Source organism: Lepisosteus oculatus, chromosome 28 (genome assembly GCF_040954835.1).
Source record: "Lepisosteus oculatus isolate fLepOcu1 chromosome 28, fLepOcu1.hap2, whole genome shotgun sequence".
Lineage (NCBI taxonomy): Eukaryota > Metazoa > Chordata > Actinopteri > Semionotiformes > Lepisosteidae > Lepisosteus > Lepisosteus oculatus.
The window spans coordinates 6,359,113-6,384,404 of record NC_090723.1 but is presented as its reverse complement, the minus strand read 5'-3'; the positions used below and the strand labels follow the sequence as shown (position 1 = coordinate 6,384,404).

At 44.1% G+C, this 25,292-nt stretch overlaps 1 protein-coding gene across 1 annotated transcript; it reads right to left on the bottom strand.

The window, feature by feature from the left end:
* Positions 1–913: 913 nt before the first annotated feature.
* Positions 914–25,292, bottom strand: top2a (DNA topoisomerase II alpha). The gene is made up of 35 exons (XM_069185696.1): positions 25,055–25,292; positions 23,565–23,708; positions 22,934–23,024; positions 22,528–22,591; positions 21,858–22,003; positions 21,334–21,431; positions 20,552–20,764; positions 19,966–20,139; positions 19,720–19,821; positions 19,394–19,531; positions 18,894–19,032; positions 18,340–18,497; positions 17,470–17,595; positions 16,634–16,744; positions 16,101–16,206; positions 15,391–15,500; positions 14,710–14,802; positions 13,878–13,992; positions 13,545–13,666; positions 12,829–12,977; positions 11,634–11,865; positions 10,663–10,797; positions 10,061–10,261; positions 9,376–9,571; positions 8,660–8,751; positions 8,244–8,384; positions 7,950–8,033; positions 7,411–7,614; positions 6,398–6,530; positions 5,872–6,003; positions 4,966–5,125; positions 4,385–4,452; positions 3,763–3,885; positions 2,659–2,900; positions 914–2,027 (listed from the first exon to the last, which is right to left on the bottom strand). The coding sequence occupies exons 1-35, from the start codon at positions 25,076–25,078 to the stop codon at positions 1,896–1,898; spliced, it is 4,698 nt and encodes a 1,565-aa protein (XP_069041797.1). The 5' UTR covers positions 25,079–25,292; the 3' UTR covers positions 914–1,895.

Sequence of the window (25,292 nt, the reverse complement as noted above, 5' to 3'; positions counted from 1 at the left end):
GAAACATTTTACTTGCCCGTCTATTTGAGCCAACTTACATTTCAGTGTTTGCTTCCCACGTATAAGCTTGTGAAACAAAGACCTCGAATCGTTTGTTACGCTTGAAACCACTTTTATAGAAATTCTTGATCTTAAACATGACGGTTTCTGAACATGAATGTTACAAACCAGCTAATTGATACAACGGGTTGAAATAAATCAGGGTGCTGGCTTGAACCACATGATTAAGTAACTTGTTTCAGACTCCCACAACTGTGTAAGCATTATGAACAGAATGCACAGAAATGCGCAGGATGACCAGTTAGTACAGTACCAAGGCTTACTCATCCCCATTCCTAAACAGCTACAAATTATAGTTGAGCAAGCACCGATTCGTCCCTTCCTAGCCCTATGGCAAACCTCCAGTGTTTCTATAGGCAAAACCCCAAGGACCTACAATCACACACCAATTCAAACTAATTTGCCAACTTAACCGTTTCCAGTTCTTGCAAACCAGCACATTGCAAATCACACAGAAAATTGGTGGATCTCACTTTAAAAAAAAATTAAAAAGGGCCTAATTCAATTTAAGATCATTTGGAGTAAAAGTCAGTAGATGGTGATTCCAGAGGACTATAAAATGCTGCTGTAAGGAATCTTATTTGTTAGCTCTAGTCAGATACTCAGCACTGCCTACAGTATTATCTGCACAGTATAAATTCATTCTCCACTGTAATATGCAAGTATTCCATCATCCACACAGTGCTTTCTGAAGCAGTTGCACTGGATATTTGCAAGTAAACACGTCACCAAATGCCAGCATACATACAGTGAATTTCCAAAGAATCTCGCAGGGCATATTTCAAGAACTGGGTTGTGCGGGTGTTCAAGATGCAAACAAAAAAGGAAGTCAGAAAAAAAACAACAATTCAACTTGTTTGAGCATTAAAAAAGTAGATTTTATTTAAACATTAAGATCACAGAAGATATAAAAATAAAAAAAGCTTAGAAAAAAGATGCACTAGAAAATATTTACAGGACAAAAGACAACGCACAAGACAAAAAACAGCTTCTAATATGAAGGCAGCGCTTTCAGACAGATGGGATTTTACAATGAAAACGTCCGGCCTGAACAAGGGGGAAAATGCAACAGGAAACCTGTGTCCAGTTTAAAGGTGGTGTGGACTGTCAGTGTTCTGTCAACGCGGCAGAGACACACACACTAATAAGAACCCAGTGCCCTGCACATTTCCACACCTGTGCGACCAGCAGTAAAGGACTCACTTCACTGCTAAGGGAATTAAACCTTATATATGTAGGCGACATTAATTCTCGCCCCCTTCCCACTTTTAGTAAACATTTTAACCTCTACCTTGTCAGTAGGTGGATTTCCACTGCACTGAAACGGGGACTAATTTGTCAGCTTTGAGACCTCCTCCGTTGTAAAACCAAGTGATTTCAGGCTAGTGCTGCAGAATACCATCACTTTACTTGCGATGTATCCACTTCTGCTCAGATCCAGAGGTCAAATATCCTCTAGTATGTCATGTCTATATCGAAAACTTTGTTCATTTCAACAAATGATTCAGAAAAAGTACTAAACTTACAGGTGCCTTGAAGTTGAGTTAGATTGAGCCATAAGCTGAGATTCTCAAATATTCACGAGAATCTACAAAAATGCTTTAAAGCAGCATTTCAGCAGAAAAAAAATCTAAAATAGCTACAACAGTTAAAACTGTCAGACATTAATACAGTGGTATTGAAAACCTCTTCGGAGTATTTTTCTAGTAGAACCAAATTAAAATTCAGGCAGTGTCGTTTTGCAGCAGGCCCAGGGGGGGAGATGACAATGCACAGGTGCTGATCGCAGTGCCCTGCTAATCACGTCCTTGTGCCCAGCCAGGAAGTACAGCACTCTAGAAGTCCGAGTCCGAGTCATCCAGGGCGTACGATACAGGCTTCTTGGCTCGGCCCACTCTGCTCCGTACTGGCAGCTCCTCCTCGTCCGACAGCTGGAAGCTTTCGTCGTCTTCCCACTTCTTCGCTTTCTGAGGGACAGAGGGACACAGGTAGGGAAAGGGTAAGGACGGACACGGACCCAGGCGGAGGAGAGGATGTAACCACTGGAACCGGGTGGGTCAGGACACAGGCCCACGTTCACTGCCTTCTCCAGCAACACTGAATGTGAAATGTGGTGGATCTGAACCATCTGATATTCTCGATTGCCGATTTGAAAGGCAAAAAAGCGCTGTTGCACATGGATCATCACCTGTTACCTAAGAAATATAATTTGAAAGAAAAATAGGATCTTAAACAGCTGCAGAAGTCTGAGGCACAGCAGATAGTAAGTAACCATCTTGGTTATCGCTGTTTAACCAACAGCTAATACACAAAATCACAATTTATAATCTGCCGCTCAATGCAAACTAGCAGCATTCAAGGTATATCAAGACGCCTGCAATTTAAATGCTTTTTGCTGTAAACAAGACTAGTAGGATTAAAACCTTATCTGAAAAAAAAAATAATAATTTGAAACGGGACAGGGCAATATGCTTTGGCTCAATGCCACATTGTCATGGCTGTAGGCAGCACCACAGGCAAAACCTTTTACCTCTGCTGGATGCTTGACAGGGGTTTTGTTACAGCAGCTCACCCTAGACAAGCAGCAGCTCGACTGACCTTGCTTGCTGTCTTTTTGCCGGTGATGCGGGATATGAGATCATCGGAGCTGGTGTCGGACTCGGAGGTCTTCCTCTTCCGGCTGGCCTTCGGCTTGGCCGTGCTGGTGCTAGTAGATTTCTTCTGCTCTGTTGACTTCGACGGCAGGTCGGAGTCGCTGGAGGTCAGGACTGATGCCTTGACAGATTTAGGGGCAGCCTTGGGCTTGGACAGAGCCTCCAGGATCGATGGCTGCTTTTCATCTGGGAAAAGGAGAAGGGGAGAATTGAGCACGAGAGAATGAGGCTTCCGTACACCTTCCAAAGCGGTAGGGCTGTCAGATTAGGCACAACCCCACAATCTCTCTGCAGCACATAGTGTCCTGCCAGGGAGCAGTCACTGCCAGTCATATCACGGGGCTAGAAAGGAGTGCATGTGCAACCACTACAGCCCCTTTAAATGCTAATCTGTTGTACGAGGATGTTGCCCTCCCTCATTTTCACTTTCACTATTGTCATTCTGCACCTATACAAATGTACAAGAGAACGAAATAGTTTCTCCGGGGCCAAGGTGAACAATGCACTAGAACAGTCAGAACCGAGAATCATTAGCAGCTAATGAGGTAATTTTTAAAATTTTACTTATATGCCATGTCATGAGTAGATAAAGATAAATAAACAGGTATTTACAGTAGTATACGTAGTAATGTGCAAATAAGCATTCTGAAACCCAGGGGTGGCTGGGGAAGCAGGAGACAAGTGCAGACAACAGGGCAGGACAGTCACGACACGACAGTGCCAACATTACATTCTGACCTCTCAGCGTTGGAAAAGACTGGGGGAAATGTTCAGTGGCTACGCACCTAGGCAGGGTGTGGTTTCAACTGAAGCTTAGTTTATAAAACTTAAGATGAAAGGTCTTCCACTTTGTACAGATGATCAAAAGCGGTTAAAAGAGCAGTCAAACGAGAACTGTTCTCGTACAAGTTTCTCCACTTTTCCAGCGGTGTGCTACTCATGCTTTGACACACCCAACTGACAAAACCCTGAGTGCCGAGATCGCACCCCTGCTCAGCTGTGCACCCGTGTTTTTATAGAGCGTGCAGGTGTGACAAAGGAGGGGCACCTTTTTTCTTGGGGGCAGCAGTGCCGAGCTTCTTGGTGCGTTTCTTGGCAGGGGCCTCCTTCGTCGGGGGCTTTGCCGGGGGGTCAGAGGGTACAGATGTCTGCTCCGCTCCATTGTCCTCAGCTACAGTGGGAATAAACGCAAAAACAAAATCAGACCGAGCATCTAGACTGAGTCTAGCTTGACCCAGTTTTCCCCATGGGAAGCTGGACACATGTTCGTCCCAACAGAACAGAGAGAAGCAGCTCTGAATGGACTAAAACTAAACTGATCGCTCGCCAAACAGGGATGATCAACAGAACATTGGGGAAAAGCCCCAGATTGATTACCTCTGCTTCCAAAGACAACCGCAAAAATGAATAAGTTACATAAATATGCAAATTGGGAAAAAAAATCGATAAACTCCGATAAAGGAATACAAGAAGTGACTGTCAAAATGTAGAAGTGCTGATCAAAAGGCGATATAGCACATGTTTTCTAAAACAAATGATGAGAATGAATAGCCTAAAATTTTTAGTAGAAAGACGATTTGTTTTCAATTGATTTAGTGGCAAAAGTTGTTTCAGCAGCTCATTATTTAATATTTAAATGTAAACGAAACCATAGTGGGAACAGGACATACAGGTCAGGTCAATGCTGCACATGCCCTGAAGAGGCTTGTCTTTTTTCTCCTTCTTTGCTGGCTTCTTCCTGTAAAGGCAAATGAAATTGTGTTAAGCTGTAACCTGAAAGTTGTCTTTGCAGCATGAAAAACACCATTTAGATCTGACAAAGGATTCCTTACTTTCCCAGGAATTAATATATAAATACCTTTCTTTCCCCAGGAATTAATATATGACCCTGTCAAAGCAGTTTTCTGCTCGAGGACAAAAGTTACCCCTGGCACAAAAGCCTATTGCAGAATCTACAATAATTGTCAAACTCATTTTCAACCCTGTTTGAGTGAGCATGAAATAAGCAGCCCACATGTGCAGACTTGCAGGCCAAACATTGAGGTTAACAGCATTAAACCAACAACGGGCGTATTAGGATAAGGCTGACTTTCTTTTTGCAGTCTTCCACGATGGACTGTCGCAGATTAAAACGCATGCCAGTTTTATCACGCCTTCAAAGGGCTTGGCTTCTAGCACATTAACACACGGCGGGGGAAAACGATTAAATGCGGATTTGGCACGGAACGCAGTAAGGAAGGGGGGGACTCACGTGAGCTTGGGTATCACGGATTGCATCGATTCTTCATCCTCGCTGTCAGCAGCCAAAGCCTCAGGACAGAAATCCGAGTCCTCAATGTCATCGGCTTCCTTCTTCTTCCAGTCACAATCATCCTCACTGCTTGAGCCCTCATTATACTTCGCCTGAAGGGCTGCACAAATAAAATAAAAGCTCAAAGCTCTGTCCACATGGCATCATTTTGATAACATTTCGGCAGCACTGACCCAGCATCTTTTACACAATAAACAGGAAATTTGTTATAAGATCAAACAGTGTCATCAGGAGTAGCTTGGCTTTTAATTAAAACAAGGAAATCATCACAAATCCACATCAGGGTAACTTGTCAACACTAATTCGATTCCCAGTTTTAAGGCAGTACTTCAAGATGAAAGCAACTCTGGTATTGGAAGGGAGCAAATTTGGTATTTTGCAGCCAGCACTGGAGTGCTCAAAACATGACAAAACACATCCCATTGGCGATGGACTCGGCTGCTCAGAATCACACCATTACAGTCAAAGAAAAGGTTGACAGAAGCATACAGTGGAAGCAAAGGTGTCTTGAGACTACAGAAAAATAGTGAATAATCTGTCCTTTAACTTCTCTCATCATACAGAAATTCAGAGAGAAGTGCTCCAGCTCACAGTTCTAGTTGTCTCTGGAAATAAACATTTGGTTTAATGACCTGTGGATCCAGCAGACATCTACAGGACATTGAATTTAGGGAATGTGACCTCTGATGATGGCCGTGACTTTTTTCAGTGTTTACCAACAGGAAGGCAGTAGGCAGCTGGCGTCTGCTGAGGGACACTAGTGCCGATGTGACCCACCGCCTGCCAGTTAGTTCTTAGTTACCAGGCTACACCACCCTCTACCACGGCGAGAGGAGCCAGTCTTGCCTTTGGTGCAGCGCTCTGCTTTTTCCCTGGGCTGCACCTCGGCCTCGGCCTCCGACTCGGAGTCGGACCAGGGGTGGCTCTCCTTCTGCACCGGCTTGAACTGCAGCACGGTCTGCTTCCCACTCTTGGATGCTGCGGGAGACCACCAGATTGAACACAGTTCACAGGACTTTGCCGTTCACCCTGGTCACCTAGCGGGACTGTTTGTAGCATCAAGCATATATTTCATGCCTGTTCTTTCTGATTAAAGACAAATCAATACATTGGTATTTGCTGAACTTTTGACTCCCCCACCTAATTTTGAAGAATGGGAAGAGAACCTGTCCCCCCCAGAAGATATATCTAGGTGTCCCTCTACATATAGATGCATTTTACAACATTATCCCTACTCATACTTTACTCCTAAAGCAGCACTGAACTATCGCTGTCAGCAATCTGGTTTTAACGTCACTGGAGGGGAATGGTCTCTACTTTAATGTTTCAAAGCTGAGAAGTTCAGAAAGTCAAGCCCAGCACTCAGAATTACCTGCTTTCTTGGCGGGCTCCTTCTTGGTTTTTTTAGACAGTCTCTGCGCCAGACTTATTTCTTCTGAGTTACATTCTCCATCCTCCCCTCCCTCCTCCTCAAACTCCATCTTCACCACAACCGCATCCTCACTCTGCCGAAAAGAGCGAACAGGTGAGATTCTGGTAGCGCTGTGCGCGGAGTAAGGAGTTAAAGAGATGGTATGTGTCCGGAACTGTTTCACATTGAGGTTTCAGCAGCAGCACAACAACGCTGATAAATCCATTGTCACACCAAACTAGATTTGCAGAGGAAGAACTTCCAGAAAAACGGTTCCACCATTTTTTAGACACTTTTGAAGAAAATCAACATTTCGTGTTTTTCTACCCCCCAAAAAAGGTTAGCAACTACCATTTAAAATTGCATTACTTTCTTTCTGGTGATGTCTGGAATCAAACGTATTGTGCATCATGATAACTATACACAGTAGTCAATTTTAAAAGCATCAGGTTTTGACAGGGATACCAGATGTTTTATTTTCGCTTGTTTATTCGAGCGCCTTCTTGGACCTTTGCAAACTCAGCACTTGAAAAGTTGACACTGGGGTGTCTGCCTGTCTCACTGGCCCCAGCTGAGTCCAGCCCCTACCAGCCTACAGCACTGCACCATCACACCCAAACAGCTCAAACTGGCAGACTGCCTACTCAGTGTTCTCTTACTGGGGTCAGGATGGGTCTATAATGAAGCTCCTCCTGCAGAAACGATTTAGTCTAGTCATTTGATATGCCTTACAGAAAGTAATCAAACCTGTCTACTTTACCCCGCAGTGGAAAACATTTCTTAAACAAAAAGTCCCGAGGAGCACGAACAGAAAAGGGAAAGGAAACCTCCATTCTCAGAAGTTCACAATTCTTTCATATTAACACTTTCGCTGCAGACAGGAGCACAAGCTGAAACACCGGGCCCACGGGTGGCCATCGGACCGGTCCATCTCACGGTGGCGGATGACCGTCTGAAGGAAGCCCGCTACAAACCTTGAGTTTCTTGCCCTTCTTGGTGGCGTCCGCCTTTTTGTTGGCATCGGCCTTCATGGCGCTGGTGATGCGTGGCACGACGCGGCGGCCCTGGGGCGTGGGCCGGGTCTCCTCCTTCATCTTCACCAGCTTGGCCCTGCCCGTCTTCCCCTTGGTGGCCTTCACCTGCACAGCTGCGTCCTCCTGCTCCTTCTGCTCCACTTGCTGCGAAGGGCAGAGGGCGGGTGAGAGGCCGGACAGGCCAGCCAGAGCGACTCCGGTTCACACAGACAAGATCTCGTCCCAGCTCAGTTTACCCGACTTTCAGAATGCCACTTCACGTCTAGAAGAGCTAATATGGGAAACTGTTGAATAACTGCCAATAAACAAACTTAAAAAAGGAAAACTATTAAGATACATCGGGATTGCTTTGCATTCGTCTTCAATTTAAGATGGAAAACCCGGTGTGGCATGGATTGGAAAGCATATGGAGTACAGATGAACTTCACAAGATGTACTTGATGGGATGAAAAGGCATTTGCAGCTCTCTCCAAACTCACATCCAGCATCTCCACCAAGTTGGCCAAGTCCTGTTTCCAGAGGTCAGAAGGGCTCTTCTTCTTCAGTGTGTTCAGCTCATTGGTCTACAGAGAGAAGGGAAATGAAGTAACAGCACGAGAAACCTACAGGGCAGGAGAGGAAGGTGTAATGGGGTTCTCTAGACAAATTCACACTGCAGGCAGAAATACAAAACCTACTGAAAATATGCTTCTCAATTTAGGGGAGCACAGGGTGAGGAGAAGAGGGAAATAGCCTATAAATTGAGGAACAAGACCTCAAAAGAAGGATCTCACCTTGACATCTCTTTGCTTGCACAACTCCTCCTTCTTCTCTTTGGTCAGGAACCACATGGGCATGCTGAGCAAGTAGTTATAGTCCGGGCCTGACAACTGCTCTTCTGAAGTCTCCTCTTCCTCAGTGTCTTCCTCCTCAGACTTGGCAAAAGAGGCAGGGTAGACACTCGTTTAACGACATGGAACCTGGCACTTCATCAGTTACACATCATAACTGCATCCTTATCGATACCTTCATATCTTGCATAAAGATCAGCAGTGAACTCTCATTCACAAGGGAATGTCAATCTTTAATCAATCGCCAAATGTTCGCATAAGAGCATAAAAATTGGAAATGAAGAACCATACAGCACTATAGAGAAAAGCCCAATTTTTATTGCTGGAAAGTGTGAAATTTAAGAAACACGAGTACCCACCTTTTCTTGGGCTTCTTTCCAAGCCTTCACAGGATCAGAGTCATAGCCCATCTCCTGCAGCATGCGGATCAACTCCTTCTTGGGCTTGTTCTCTGGGGGATGGAGAAATGGAAGTCATGCCCTCATTCAGTCACCATAACAGTTAAAACAAATCTGTACACCAGCCATGTAAAATCTAGTTGTGTGCTTGAAAATTTTTTTTTTATAAATTTAAACCATGCTTGCAGAAGTGGCACTGAGTGGTGTTGATGACTGAGTGGTCATAATTGAGGCCTGAGATGTTGAAGCTCTTGAGTGACTTAACCCATATAGGCATCGACCTGTTATCCAGACATCACTAGGTTGAGCCTGGGGCATGTTATTTATCAAGGGGCTGGAATTCTTCAAGCAGCAGTGCCCAATGGACAGAGTACTGTGTGGTGGGGTGGGATTTGTCAGGGTCTCTTAGCTACATAGCTGTTCCCAAGATAGTGAGCTTGGCATGATGCTCCATTCCCCCAACTGGTATCAACCTTCCAACATTACACACTGGGAAGGTTGCAACTTTTAAAATGTTGCATCTCTCCATCTCTCAAACAGGTACGGCTGAATAGCCAAGTCAAAACCAAATGCCAAATCCCTGTTTCTTGTGTAAAGAAATGCTAATAAAGAACTAGAAATGCAAAATCACACCACAGGATACCATAGTAATGGGTGAACTGGCCAAAGGGACTCACCGATGACCAGTTTGCCCTCAATCTTCTCTAGGATGAAGCGTGCCTGGTTGGAGAGCTTGGCACTCTCCGCCCCCAGCATGCCCAGCAGCCAGTCCTTGCGCAATGTATAATACTTCAGTCGCAGCTCATAGAAGTCCTTCAATATGTCCTGAACAAAGTCATACTTCTTCAGGCTTCCAGTGTGGTCAAATAGAACCTGACAAAAAATGGACAGACGTCATTAACAGAACAGAAAAACAAAAACATTGTTGAACCTGTGCACACAAACGTGATAGCACCATAACCAGGATCAGGTTCTGAATGGAAGGCACTGTAACCAGGCTAAAAAAAAAAACTAAGGATTGACCACAAAAAAAGAGAACTGATGAAAGGGGAATAACTGGAAAAATGACTAAAAACATCTGTAGAAATCATCATTAAACCAAAAAGTTTTATTTCTTAATTACAGAACATTTAATCATTTTACTGTTCATCGGCCATCACTAGAACTGGTGCTCATTCATCAAGTTACTTATTAGTGTAATTCTTAAACTACATCTAATCCACTATTCTACATTTACTGAAGACTCATATCAAGCCGAGATTTGGCATGAATTAAGATGGAGTTTCGAATATTTCTTTCTACAGTTCCACAGACGTCTCCAGGACGCTACCCAGATCCTTCAAAGACGGAGGGAGACATTACCATGGAGTTGCAGGTGAGGGTGGTCTGCAGCTTGAAGACCTTGTGCAGCCCAGCAGCCTCGGCCTCAGCCAGCTTCTCCTCCGTCATCTTGACGACGAAGCGCACGGTCGTGTCCGTGTGGTACTCTTTATAGTCGGTGATGAGGGCTGGGACCTTCTCGGTGCCGTTTAGCATGGGCTCCAGCACATTCTCTTTGTAGGTCTGCAAGGGAGACAACAGTGGAGGGATTAAAAGACAAAAATCCACCGAAGAAGCTGTACAAATGAAATTGGGAGGGAACAAAAAGGCAAAAAGATTCAAATTTAGTCTGCATTGGTGGAGAGAACTAGGAGAAATTAAACATGCACAAAATTACCTGTTCACCAGGTGCACATATTCAATTTTCAAATATTTTGTTTTGAATAAAAAAAACAGGGAACATGCACAGCAGATATCCTATATATACATTACTTCCTGTGAATACTAAAGTTCTTCCACGTGATATGGTGGATAAGCAGCTACTAGAGAAAAATAACTAACATTAATACAAGTCCAAAACATCAGTCTGCTGTAATCTGTAGTTTGGTGCAGATGCAAGGCGCTGGGCTTCTTGAAGCACTAACCTGAGTCCACGTCTTCACTGGCAGCTCCGAGATTTCAACGGTGGTGGAGTCGATAATGGAGACTTCACCGTTGATCACATACTGGTTAGGAAGCAGCTCCTCAATGGTGCCCTTGAAGTTCTTGTAGTTTGGGAGCTATTAAAATGAAGTCGATCAGTAAGTCTGAAAAACTTCCAGATTAAATGTAGACAAAAGGCAAGAACGGCCACGTTTAAAATATGCAAGGAAAAACAAAAACACAGCATCACCTCCCCAGGATGCAATAAGTACAAAGGTTTAAAGTAACCAATCCAATAACGCTATAGTTTTGACAGATGCATCAGGTGTCGACTATACTGGGTATAACTCAAGACTACAGTTTCATTGTATGCATGAAACCCAAAACGCATGTGAATTCTCAGTTATGTATTTAGGAAACCTTCCTATTTGATTGCACTGAACCAAAAGCAATATCTATTAAGAGAACTTCTGGCTGCTAACAAAAAAACAATCATGGGGAAACGGCACATAAAAGAACCTCCAGCATCTGAACAGCAGGTTGACAGTGAATGAGCTTTACATGATGGAAAAAATGACACCTGCTTCCATTCTACAATAAGAAAGGTTTAGCCAATACTGGTTAACTTGGGGGACAAAAAAATTAAAGACCTGATTTGACTTTCTGAAGTAAAATAATGAAAGATTTCAGTGTAGACTTTTGTTTCTTTTTGTGTTGTCTTTTGGGTAATGATTAAACTAATGTAGATGTGGACAATTATGTTTCTGCCTTTAACCTCCCTGTTTCAGCTGGCAGAGAGTTAAAAAATGTTCCTGCGAACAAAGAAAAAGCTGGAAGAAGAAAAAAAAACCTTAGCATCATGCACAGTTTACACGTTTCTTCAATAACTGGTCTGAAAAGGGAGAGGAGCCCCGAACCGTCTGTCACGGGGAATACAGTGCGGTTTGGACAGCAGCCCCCCGAGCGCGCTCACCATGGGCAGGGGCTCGTCCCCGTCCAGCAGGCGGCGGATGTTGTTCACGACCTCCCGCACGTCGAAGTTGGGGATGCGGCTGGCCCAGCCCGTGCCGATGCCATCGGCGCCGTTCAGCAGCACCACGGGGATGATGGGGATGTACCACTCGGGCTCCACGCGCTGGTTGTCGTCGTAGTTGTTCTTGAGCAGGTTGTCGTCAACCGGGGGGAAGAGCAAGCGGGCCAGAGGACTGGGGGGAGAGGCAGGTCTCAGACGTTGCGATACCAGCAGTAAGCCATGCCGAGTCATAATGTGAATCAGCCTGTTTGGAAATGTACTTAAACCCCAAAACACCTTCGTTTTATTTTAATACATCCAAAGTAATCAAAATGGCCATTTGCAAGCATTAACTTATTTCCCTGCGGTTGCGGACGTGAAAGGGGAACTGCAGTCCCAGTTTTCTCAGACTGATTAAAACTCTGTAACAAAATAAAATAATTGATGGAGTAGAAATCGCAAATTAAGCACAAAATCGCTTTGTGAAACTATTGTACTGTTGTCATCGTTGTCACAAACCCCTAGTCTCGCCACAGGTGAGAACGAGATGTTGTGTGAATTGCACTGCCCTTCCTGCTCACTAGTCACTGTAATGACTAACCTAATGAGGTGTCTGAGTGATCAAGTACAGGTGGTGCAGCAGACATTTCACCGATGTGGTCTGCATGCAGAGTTAACAAGTAGTATTTGTCGGAAAACTGTCTCGAAGTTGAGAGCAATATTTCTATGGGATTAATAGAGATGTTTTCACAAGCCCATTTCTTTACCACGTAACAAGCCTGCTTCACCTCACCAAATGTTCTATTGACTCGTTCTGAATTGCAGAATAAGTCACTGCGTATACCTGGAAATTGTCTATTTTGTGATGCAAACTGGAAGTTTTACAAGTTACTGTGTACATTTTACTTTCATTGTGGTTTGAAATGCCTTCAGTGCTGATTCCTTCTATCCCTGAAATATAAAGACAGCATTGCAGTTCCTCCTTAACGGTTTAGAGCCACCTGCATTTATAGGCATTGACCACCTTAGTCTCATCAATGTACTAAACAGCTATGCAAAAAATGTGCAACATGGTGGTTTCTAACCACTTGAGAAACGTTCCAAGTCACAAAATCACACCGGAAGTGCACAATAGCGTCCACACAGCAGCACTGACCTCAGCATGGTAAAGATGTATCGAGGACTGGCAGCATCTTTGCCACCATGCAGCCTTGTACCAAACTGCCCGAGGGGCTGCAGGAGGTTAAGGTTGTTGCTGCCGACAAAGTTCTGAGCCAGGGTGATGATGGTCATCATCAGGGACATCTATGAAGACAGCAGCAAAAGCCAATATACAAGGGGTCAGCCTGGGGTTTGATGTCACGATGCATGATATTCCTCAAAGGGACTTCACAAATGCCAGCCGGTTGAGCTGCACTGCAATCTAAATTATGCATCTGCTCTCTTGAAGGATGCAGGACACGCAATGACCTTTACATTATGACCCAGAAACCTTCACAAAATCAGAGAATTCTCCTAAATAACCCTCATGGAAAAGAGAAAAGATCTGGACATCACAAGGGAATTTCTCCCTTGCAGCGCCGTTTCTGTCCTCAGGTTGTGTTTTTTCAGTGGAAAACATGAGAACCACAGGGCCCCAGGAGGGACCCGAGCCAGCTGCGTCAGGGCTGAGGGTGTTCAAGGCTGAGTAGAAGTTCAGTCTGCAGGAGCTTTTCGCAAAAACTTGCTCAAGTTTTTTTTTGTCCAAACAGGAATCAAAGCTCAGATCAGGTAGTTTTTTTTGTTATGCACTGCAGTACAGTTAAGAGTGAAGTACAGCCTCGTGGTACAGAAAAATGCCATGTGGTATAAAGCACGCCGTGTTCCACTCACCTCACCGTGGTGATAGGCAGATGTCTCGGCCACAGAGCCCGCCAGCTGAGCCACCTTCACCTCTCGTTTGTCATTCCTCTTGAAGCAGGTGAACAGCACCTTCCTCTGGCCCGGTTTCAGGCCTGGGAGACACATGGTGGTTAAGAGATGCAAAGGGCTGGTTTATAAAAATTGATTGGCATCACTAAGTATGAACCACAGAGTATTTGGTCCCATTTTAGACCTAGTATCCCAACAGAAGAATGTACAGGCAGTGAAGCAGACAGCAGCTCCCTCAGACTCCTCTTGACAGTGATGGAGAAACGAGATCCACCAGGCTGCTTTCCAACTTACCATCCACCAGACTGGGAATGGACCTCTCGTTGTCCGAGTTGGAGAACAGGACCAGCTCTTTGTTGATGAATTCATTGTATGTCAAGTATTGGGTGGTCTTCCCATACAGGTAATCCTGCGAGAGACGGATGCTCTGTTAATTGTGGTTGGGGGGCCCAGAATAGGGATGGGGTGACAATTTTAAAAACAGTCTGCAGCCAAACCAAATGCCAAACCCAAAAACAAATGGTGTCCTGACCCATATTTTCTGGTGCTGAAAATAAGTGCAGAACTTCAGATGCAGCAACTACAAATGTGAAATTCATGCTCACCCTTCACTTAAGCAAACCTCTGAAATGCTGAGTGCTCTTAAAGGGGAGAACAATTACGTATGTGACAGCTGTGCATGCAGCTCTACATCATAAGGGTTTAGTCTCTTAGGGTGCACTGGGCTGGAGCCCGCGGCCTGCAAGTGAACCAGACCAACGGATGGAAAGGGGCAGACGTTTGCTGAGCAAAGTTTCTCAACAGAAACCAGCAAAACCATTACACACCTTCTGAGAAACAGAGCCACAGAGCTTAGTTACTCAGTGCTCCAATACCATCTTTCTTAATGTTCCTACATTACATCTTAATTAAAAAATTTTTCAATGGAAAGATAACACTTTATACAGTGGATTAATGAAACAGTCGAAAGATAACGGACTTTCCCCCCCCATGCCAAGACTCGTACACGCAGCAATCATGCGTCATACAGCTTCAAATGGTCAACACAAGGAACCAAGTATTTTAAAAAGTTGATCTCGAGACAATCGGGGGCTGAAAACGTCATTAACGAAAGCGTGTTTCTCACCTCCTGCAAGCCGTGCTGTCTCCGCTGTCGGCGGTCCGCCATGAATCTCGTAAGCCACTCTTTGCGTTCGTCAACCTTCTTCTTACTAAAGGCCTACGAGAAATCAGTGTGTGACACAGAGACATTTCCCCCAGTCTACCCAGCTACACTCTTCCCTAATGCCCAAAATGAGCACATGATGATTTGGATCTGACAACTGTTTCAGTTCGAAAAATTTCACTAGCAAGCAAAAAGGGCACTTAAGCAAGAGAAAACAATGACATGATAGTGGGGACCAGTAGGGGGCGCTCACCCCGAGGTCTGTGTGGGTCTATAGGTCTAATGCCACAGTATAGTGACAGGGACATTATACTGTAAAAAGATGCCATCCTTTGGATGAGACATAAAACTAAGGTCCTGACTCTTTGAGGTCATTAAAAATCAGAGGGCTTTTTCTCAAAAAGTGTAAGGGTGTCATCCCAGTGTCCTGGCCAAATTTCCCCCTGGATCTTACCAATTATGGCCTCCCAATAATCCTCATCTATGAATTGGAGTGGCCACAAAAGCGCTATATAAGTGTGAGGATCACTGATATACAAGTAAAATAGAATAGAGCTGCTGATCTTTGAAACCCCCCGTGCAACATGTATATATTTTATTGTGTATCAATAGGGTCAGTCAGTCCTCTTCAAACGTGCTCACCAGGGTGATTGCCTCGTCATCGGCAGGACCAGCATACTTGAAGGGGATTCGATGTCTTTCCATGTCGGCAAAGTATTCCTTTGCCTCCTTAGAAGTGCTGGTACCCAGACCTGTAGAGAAGACACAAGGGGGTCTCAGTGACAGATCCAGAGATCACCACCCTGGGTCGATAGCAAGATGGCGGATCTGCACTGTTCCTGCAAATCTGAAAAGTGCAGAAAAAGTAGGGTACAAAAACCTAGGCTTCTGAAGAGAAACTTGAATTTTAAAAGATGAAGAAACTCCTCAGCATGTTTGAAGACTCTCTGTACAGGAGGATTACAGAAGGTTATGGGAACTAAGCTGTTCAACCTTTTCACTTACAATAATAAACCTTTCAGAAAAGCCTGCAAGAACATGAAACGATGAAGTATGTGGTTGAAAACACGGGTTTGAACTGCCCCACAGGCTGATCTCAGCCCTCAAATGCTCTAACCATATTAACACCCAGCACAGGAAAACTGAACACCAAGGGTCCCCCACAGTCTCACCATGAAGAAGAAACCAAAATTTCCAAGAGTGCTGAAAGACCTGGTCCAAGACACAGCTTAAACCACCTTCCATACAATTAAATTGAAGAGATATGAATAGGTTTAAAATGGATTTCCAGCAATTCTGTAAAAGGGCTGCTTACTTTGCCAGCTGCACTACCACAGGTGTTTACAACAAACCTTTGTAGTACTTTATTTTCCAGGATTTGAGGTTAGACTGGCTTTCCTTCCATTCATTAAATTCGGGGATGCTGTAAAAGCACAGTTCTTGCTTCTTGTTGGATGCCTAGTGGGGGCAGAAGTTGAAGAGAATAAGTGTATGGTCTTTGGACATTTTGGTCACTACAAGGTTTCAGAAAAAAAATGAGATTTCAACTGAAATAGTCTTTTCCCAAAAAGTATCAAACTTCCCAAAGGTAGGTTTAGTCTCACTTCTGTAAGTATCACCTATGAACATATACAAGAGTATAGAATCATATGCTTTTTAGGTTCCCCAATGCAGTAAATATATTGCTTAAAAAGAATGATTAGCCTAGTTTATACTTTAAACCAACTTAACACAACTACTAGTAGTAAACTAATGTGTGATAATTATTTACATCCATCTTTCCTTCAAAGAACAGTCAACATTGATTGTGTTAACAAAACATCAATTTACAAAGAAATATGATCAATATCTATAAACTGAAGTGGTGGCCCACTGAAAAAAATACCTTGATGATGGGGGTGATGAACTCCTCCAGGAAGTTGTGCCTAAGCAGAGAGGGCCAGTTGTGGTGAATGAAGTTAATCAGGAGTCCCTTGATGTGAGACCCATCTTGATCCTGGTTGGCAAAGGGAAGGAAAACAATATACATCACCCCTGGAAACTTCATATGACACTATATTATATATATAACATATATATTGCACTGCTGCCAGGAATACAGCTCTCCAGGCTGGTCTGCCATTACACTTTCTGATGAAAGACATCTGCTTAATCAATCAGACTCTTTCATGGTCCGATTTGACGGTCACAATTTTTAATTCACATTTTTAACACTAAGTCACTTGAAGAAATGGCATTCACCAGTCTGAGAAATATATTCGAACCTCAAATGTTTCTTAATTTTAGGCTACTATTTTTCCCCGTTATGTTCCGATGTATATTCCCTTTTCCATCAGGTCAGTGTGCATCAACACCACATTAGGAGTACAAGTTACTTCGCAATAAAATGTAACGGCTGTACTATGGGAAATGTCTCTTCTGTTCCACAGCTCTACATAAGAATGGGCTTCCACTGCACCCATCCTACCAAGCTCCATTAGAAAAGCTGTGAAGGAAACTGACCCGCAGGAATGATTCTGGCACAGCTGGTCTATATACACTGAAAGTCCCACAGGACTAAATCCAAACTAAACTTAGGACTGAAATAGGAAATACCAGCTAAAATCAGCACCTTGTCCACAGTCCTCTTAGTTGGAACAGAGGTCACAGTTATTACCAAAGGGTTTTGCTAAAAGTGGTGGGAGAAAGAAGCAGCAAACAGTGTTCCGTCACAGCACAGACCTGATCTGTCATGATCATGATCTTCCCATAGCGCAGGGTCTTCAGAGACTCGGCATCACTGTAGTTCTTCTTGTACTGCAGCCCGACTATCTTGATGATATTGTTGATCTCTGCATTGTCCATAATCTACGGAAGGCACACAAGCATAAAGAATTTAACTCCTCAGTGATAAGATACTGAAATACATTTTTTTTAGTACTTTCAATATTAGTCTGATCTATTTTAACCGATTATGCTATTGCTATTTAAAAACCGTAATTCCAGTTCACCGTATCCCCTTCTGGAAATCGTGAGCCAGTAATTTCTCACATTAATGTGCGTTTAGCATAGTCTGCTGCACTTACAGAAATCGTGTAACTACAGAAGCGACCAAATGACATTTCCAGATCCCTAGCCCCAAGTGCAAGCAAGAACTCAGACATCAAACTGATGTGCATGATATTTCCTAAATGTCAGCAAGACGTGATTAACAGCAAGAATGAAATGCGAACGTTTCAAAGTCTGAAGGTTAAAACAATTCTACTGTTTGATACAGTTAGATCCTAGGCGCCACAGCACTTGGTTAGCTCAAGTGTTAGTTTGAAAAGCCATTAGGATCTACTAAAAGATGATGCATACGAAAATCCACTTGCCTAATGAATCGTCTTTAGGACACAGTGCTGTACATGCGTTCTTAATTCAAAGATTTACTCAAAACAAAACCTTCCTTTGCTCTCAGGAAAGTCTGGAAGCAACTCTGGCTATGATACGAAGGATTACAGAAATGAATTCATGAGTTAAACCTCCAACAGCACTTTTTAAAAAAACCCGTCTGATATGCAGAAATCTGCGCAGTGAGCTCCTTGCTGGTCCTGGCTGCCCGAGGCCTACCTGTTTGTGCGAAGCCTCCCGCACGTTGAGCATCTTCCCCCGGAGGGGGAACACCCCGTAGCGGTCTCTCCCAACCACGCCCAGCCCAGACACCGCCAGCGTCTTGGCCGAGTCTCCTTCGGTCAGGATCAGGGTGCACATGTTCGAGTTCTTACCCCCTGGGGGAGAAAAAATGATTCACACTATTGAGAGCTTTTGTGGAAACCTTCAGTATTCTAGTGCCTATTAATATTGAGAGAAAAATAATCAATCCTGCTGGATAACTTCAAAAGCACCATTTGACCACTCATGGCTTTAAGCTTCATACAGCAGGGCAGTAATTCTGAATAACCAAGATAAGATTCTTACTCCAGAACGTTTTATGTTCCTGGCCTTGTTGTTACAATGCTTTTGCCCACTTTAAATGCTATGGGTTTTAAATACCTTATGTATTTTTAAACACCTACTGGAGTCACAACTCAGGTCCTCACAGTCAGCCAGAGAGCAAGCTTCTTTCTCCACTGGCCTCCCTGCAGCAGGGCGCTAAGTCTGGCTACTATAGCAGTGCAGTTTACCTGCATCGTTGGCATCATCCAACTTGGGGACCCCCTTGATCTTGGTGTGCTTGACAGCAGAGCACTTCTTATTGAGCTGAGTCTGAGCCTTGAACTTCACCCAGTTCATGACGCTCTCCACAACCCCACAGGAGGTGGCCTGCAACACACACAGGAGACAGGGAAATGAACCACACCTGCAGGATGCCCATAAGCTCTGTGTGTACAGTCTAGTGAGGAGTTCAGAGGTCATAACCACACGTTTAATTAGAACTTGACTGCAGGAGTAAAAAAAACAAACAATGAAAGGGATCTAAATAAAATACAGGAAGAGAAGATCAAGGTTTCATTCTTTCATTTTCATCTAAGTCACTGGGATGTGAGATTTAGGTTTTAGTCTTCCACATAGGTCAAGTAAATATATGCATTGAGCCATTCTTCAGGAGCTTATATGGGAAACAAGAACTCCCCTCGAGAAGTTAATACAGCAGCTCAGCCCACAGTCCAGGAAACAAACTCACGGCCTTGATGAACTTCTCGGTGAGCGGACACGTGGAGCCAAAGCTCTTCTGCTGCAGGGTCATGTTCTCCTTGGTCTGGGAGTCAAAGGTGGGGTTCTCAATCAGGCAGTTCACAAACAACCAGATGTGGTTCTTCACCTGCAGGGCAAAAACACCATGGGAGCCAGCAGGCACAGAACGAACCCTCCTAAAGGATTCACTGCCTGCAACCATCCTATAGTCAAACCATCGCAAGTCTCCGAGCTTCGCGTTTGGATGGCAACCTCAGAAAGTAGTAACAGAAGTCAAAGGAAGATTAAATTCCAGTTTAAAGTCCTCTGACCTACCTGGAAGGGCTTCACTGTGACACCAGCCTTGTTCTTCTTCTTGACAACTTCGATGAGCTTGCCGACAATCTGGTCTGCCACGTAGTCGACGTGCCTGCCACCCTAACAAGAAAGCAGAACCAATACGCTGACAGGAAGTCCCACATTCACTGGAACAGTGTTATACCCGAAGAGGCACGAGTTACCCAACATGCCAGTAACACAAAACGAACCAGTCCGCAAACTAAGGGGAGGCCGTGGAGTCACCTTGGTGGTGGCGATGCCGTTGACGAAGCTGACTTGCTGGAAGCCCTTCTCGCTCATGGTCATGCACACCTCCCAGCGCCCGTTCACCACCTCGTGGATGACCTTCAGCGGTATGCCCAGCTCGTCCACCTTGTCCTTCACGTACAGATCCACGTAGCTGCGGAAGCCATTCACCTGCAGGCCGGGAAAGAAAGAGGACTAAGGGTCAAAAACGCACAAAAAAACATCTTTGTAGTGTATAATTAAGAGACTACATTTTAGTACACCTAATTAGCCAGGTAGGCTTTATTTCCAAACCACAACTGAGAATACATACTGTTACAACAAATCAACAGAGAACACTGTTTGGACATGCAGTGGTCCAAGAATCGCCCATTGCAATTAATAGTGCACATTCTTCTCTCATAAGAACAGGGATTTGAGAAGAATTTTCTCTCTTAAAACGTACATTTTCTAGGTTATCAACGGCTAGACACTGATATAATATTCACAAATACAGACAAAACACATTCCTCTAAAATATTTACAGATGCAAGCAACTGCCTGGTGAGGCACTTGCTACAGAAGCAGACAGTGCAATACGAACCGACAGCTTCTGTCCATTGAGGAAGACTTTGACCCCCGCGGTGGAGCCGGCCACGTCGTACGCCCTCCTGGACATCAGGGCCACCGTGTCCTTGTCCAGAGACTGCATCTTGAACTTGGCCAGGTCCGGCTGGAAGGTGATGCAGGTGAACTCCTCCCCGTCAAAGGCCCTGATCTTTGCCTCGCCCGCGCGGCCCATGTTATCGTACCACGTCTGCGAAGCAGCGGGAGACGAGGAGAGGAGGGAGATCAGTGCTCGTGTCGCAGCAAGACTGAGCACCTGTTTGCAGGACAGTGGAGAGCTGAACCTCTTACAACACTTTTACCATTACAGGGGTGTCTACAGTCCACTCTGACATGAGTGACTACTGGGGGTGACAGTTATTCTTGCTGTGGATATTGAGAACAGTTTAATTGCAATAGTAAGTGTCTGACTCAATAGTTGTCAAAGCAATTCAAACCATTACGCAAACAATTTCCACGAAACTTAATTGCAGGCTTAAAACAATGACATTCCCCCCACATGCTGTTACAAAAAACAAGAACTTTTTGATGCACCTCAACTGACCGGACTGGGATGAGCTCAGCAGGAAGAACCTTCACTAACTTCATCACTTCACCATTTAAACAAGAACCCCTGATCAAATTCTTCATTTTTTATCCGATAAACTGTAAAATCAAAAGGATCCCACCACCATGTTATTTATCATGAAATATGATGTCTCTCCATCACATTTTCCAACATCTGTACAGTACTTCACCCCAACCTCCAAAGTGCCCTACCTGTTTAAAACACTTCCTGGACTCATGACAGGCTGTCTCCACAGTGAACTTGGTGCTGAAAATATTACACAGCTTGGCACCATATCCATTTCGTCCACCTAGAAAACCAGCAAATGACAAGCTTGAGATTATGACTTTAATGTCTCAGAATTTCGCAACACACAAACTAGATTAGGGTGAAGTGGGGTTATAATTATTCTTCCGACAACCACACTAACAATGCATGTATAACGCCAAGTACAATCATGATTCATTTACAGCGGTCAGCCTTGGCATCCGGTCATTCAAGCCTAATGGATGCCTGCTTTTATCACTGCTAATGGCTTGAAGATTCGCCCCCGCCTGCTTCAGGTGCAGTGCCAGTCAGTCTTCAACACTTCGCGCTTGGCTGTGGTGGACGAGGGGCCAAGAGGTTTGAGGTTCTCGTCTTAGTATTGGAGCACACATGCAAACAAGCATCTCACTGCACTTGAGCATGTGACAAATAACCTGAACTGAGCTGAGCTGAGCTCGGCTGGCCTTACCAGTGACTTTCTTCTGGTCGTCGTTGTAGTTGCTGGATGTGAGCAGCTGTCCAAAGATCAGGGCCGGCACGAACACTTTCTCCACTTTGTGCTCGACCACAGGAATGCCCTTCCCGTTGTTCCACACGCTGATGGCGTTATTCTCACTGGGGACAAAGTCCACACAGAGACCCCAAGTAAATACCCAGCCGCCCTGACCATATACAATAAGATGTTTGTCCCTATAAAGATGGTTCCAATTCCTCCTGAAATTTAATTCTCAAGGAAGCACAGCTTCCCAAACAAACATTTTGATCCAGGTGATAGAAAGGATTTCCGAGAGTCAGTGACACTCAAGTGATTTTTTAGAGGTGTGTCATTGATAATTGTTTCCATAATAGTGTACTAGTGTAGGAATAAGTGTAGCGGTGGATTACAGGGCAAGTATGTGACTAAGGCAGGGTTTGCGAAGCCCAGTGGCTTTTGATTTTTCCTCCAATTAAGTCATTTACTGTTAAATGATCCAGGGATTTATTTAACTTGAGCTTTTTCATGGTTTTCAGTTCCGAAACCACAATAAAATAAAGTATCTACATTTGAAAAAAACACTCTAGGTACTGAAATGTTAAAATGTTAACGCTAAACTGTCGACTCGATTGCACCCTTGACTATATTCTAGAACATCACTCACGGGTCAATGTTGATCTTGATGCAGGACATCTTCTTATCCCGCTGTTTGTTATCTGCAGCATTCACTGGAGAAAAACAAGATCTTAGATTTAGGCTTTTACTTATTTTTCAAACAGAAGAACAGATTTTCTAGCTCAATTTTCAATAATCTTGAAAAGCTGTGTTTAATACTGTTGATCATTAATATGCACAGAGTCAAAAGGATCCATGGAAATATCCTCTTACGGCAATGTTAGAAAACAAATACACACCGTCCATTATCCTGTGGCGCTATGAAAAAGATCAATGGCTCAATGCTGTATGGTATAACAATGTCCGGAAGAGAGACACATCTTTGTCAATTAAGCACAAATTATTACAGCAGAAGGCTACTCTGACACCACCTCACATTATTGATTAGTACCTACCAAGGATTTCATCAAAGATCTTGTACAAGCCAGGAACAAAAGTCACATCTCTGCAGTTCATTCCGATTTCTTCATCCATCACCCACATTTGCTAGAAAAGAAGGCCATCAAAACTTAGTTATCTATTGTGGAACATCAAACTGGGGCTCTTCAACAAGATTTCAGTGTGAGCTGATTGTTAGTTGACTGGTGCCACAGCCTTCATTCAATGCAGTAACATTGCAAAGCATGCCGGAACTCTGCATTAGGAAACATACTAGAAACTAGGGAATCCACCATAGGCTGCATTTCTTACTGGACTGTCCAACTACAGCAGGTTCTCAACATCCACAAGGGTTCAGTGCAGAGAACCATCACAAACAACCAAACTGACATATAACCTTGTACCATTGCATAATGTACTACAGTTTAGAGTACACATGGCGAAAAGATATGAGACACCCTCCCTTAAATGATCACGAAAGTATTAATGCACTAGCTTTGAGTTGACAAAAATAACATCCATCCACTAAAACGGGGTAATAAACAGCATGAATCCAGCCTCTGCCTACACTTTCCCGGATATATAAAGAGCTGCCACACTGCAAACTGCATGGCCAGGTGCCTGCCCGCCTGTGTCACAAGTGCTCACCTGTGTCACGGGCTCCACAGACCCGATGTAGGTGTCGGGACGGAGCAGAATGTGCTCCAACTGCGTCTTCTTCTGGTAGATCCTCTCCACAGACAGACGCTTATCATCCTTCGCCTTGCTCACAGGCTTGTTCTCAAACATCGTCTGCAGGGGACACAAAAGGGCAAGAGGTGGGCGACAGCAATTTGGCTTTACAAACGCGCCCTGTGGACTGGTATTTAGAATCCCCGTCTGGGAGAGCCACTGTCCAGCGGGTTTTAAAGATCCACAGCAGGGAAAAGTTCTGGCAAAAGAGCTTAAATGAAGCCAATTACCAGTTCAATTGTATTATTAATAGGTGCGCTGGAATGAAAACCAGCCCTGCAGAGGTGAAGTTCGGTTTACCGTTTAGCTCATGCCATCAAGGAGTCTGAAACGGTTTTTAACTTCCCACAGGAAAAGTGCTGCATGAAATGATTGTGCCTTACTCTGGTGTCGTAAGAGAAGAAAGCGATGCGTGTCAATGCCACAGGCGGTAGGGATTTAAAAAGATTTAGGGGGACGGGACGGACTGAAGTTCGGCTCGCTGCCACCAGATTGTAAACTTGACCAAAAAAAAAAGTTAACGGACAACGCTCTTCCGCCCCGCTCGTCCCAGACCGAAGCACTTAACATTTGCAAGTGTAAATAGTCTTTCGTTTCTGTACACAAGAAAGACTAGACATCCCATGTAGCAGCTGCGTTCTATTTAGTCAAACCCCACAATATTTACCCCCAAAATTTATAATTGAAATATCTCGGAAAATTCTTCGTCCCAGATACAATGCCTGTCACTGTGGTAATTAAGAAAGGTTATCAAAACGCCGAACTCTACTTTCCTTGGTTCCGCTGGGACAGTAAGATGAGAACTGGTCAATAATTCAGTTCTTGCAGCCGAATAAGTAAAGCAGAAATCACGGAATCGTAGTTTTAGGGAAATCGAGGTAGGATGACCGTCAGGGGGCATGACAAACTGAGTCCAGTTCTCGCCATTTTGTAAGCACTTCAACGACCTGGGGACATTCACGATCTGAAATCTGATTTTCATACCCATCACCGGCTGCGATCGCAGGCTGCACGCAAACAGGACAATTTACCCTCGCCAGAAAAGAAAAAAGAAAATATGTCCCAAGACGAAATCGAAAGCACTTATCTGGAAAACTTTACATTAAAATAATATTTTAGCATTGGAGGATTGGAATGCGGTCATAAATCCAGTTTTTTACTGTTCTGATTGTTTTCATAATCCCAGATTAAAAACTCCCTCCACCCCGCAAGTCTTTTTGCCTTACATAACGGTTTTGAACATGAATGTAAAACCGTGTTTATTAGCCCAAATGAAATAGAATTGTTTAATCGTGCACAGACGAGGAAAGAAACAGGTATATAATATTTTCAAGTAAGCATTCGGCTCCAGATTTCGGTTTTCCCTCCACAGATACCACCAGCATGCTCGTCGACATTAACCTTACCTTCAGCGTTCCTTCAGAGGCCATTTCTTAACTATTCGAGCGGTATTACAACCTATATAAAACAGAGAATGGCTGTTTTACTAAAACAGATGAATAAAGCTAAAAATATCAACGCTAACAAAACCCTCTCAACCGAACCTAGCACTACACTTTAAACCTCTACAGAATAACACTGACTACCACAACCGACAAAGAGCCAACCCTTCACCGAACTGCATTTTCAAATTTAAAAATACGT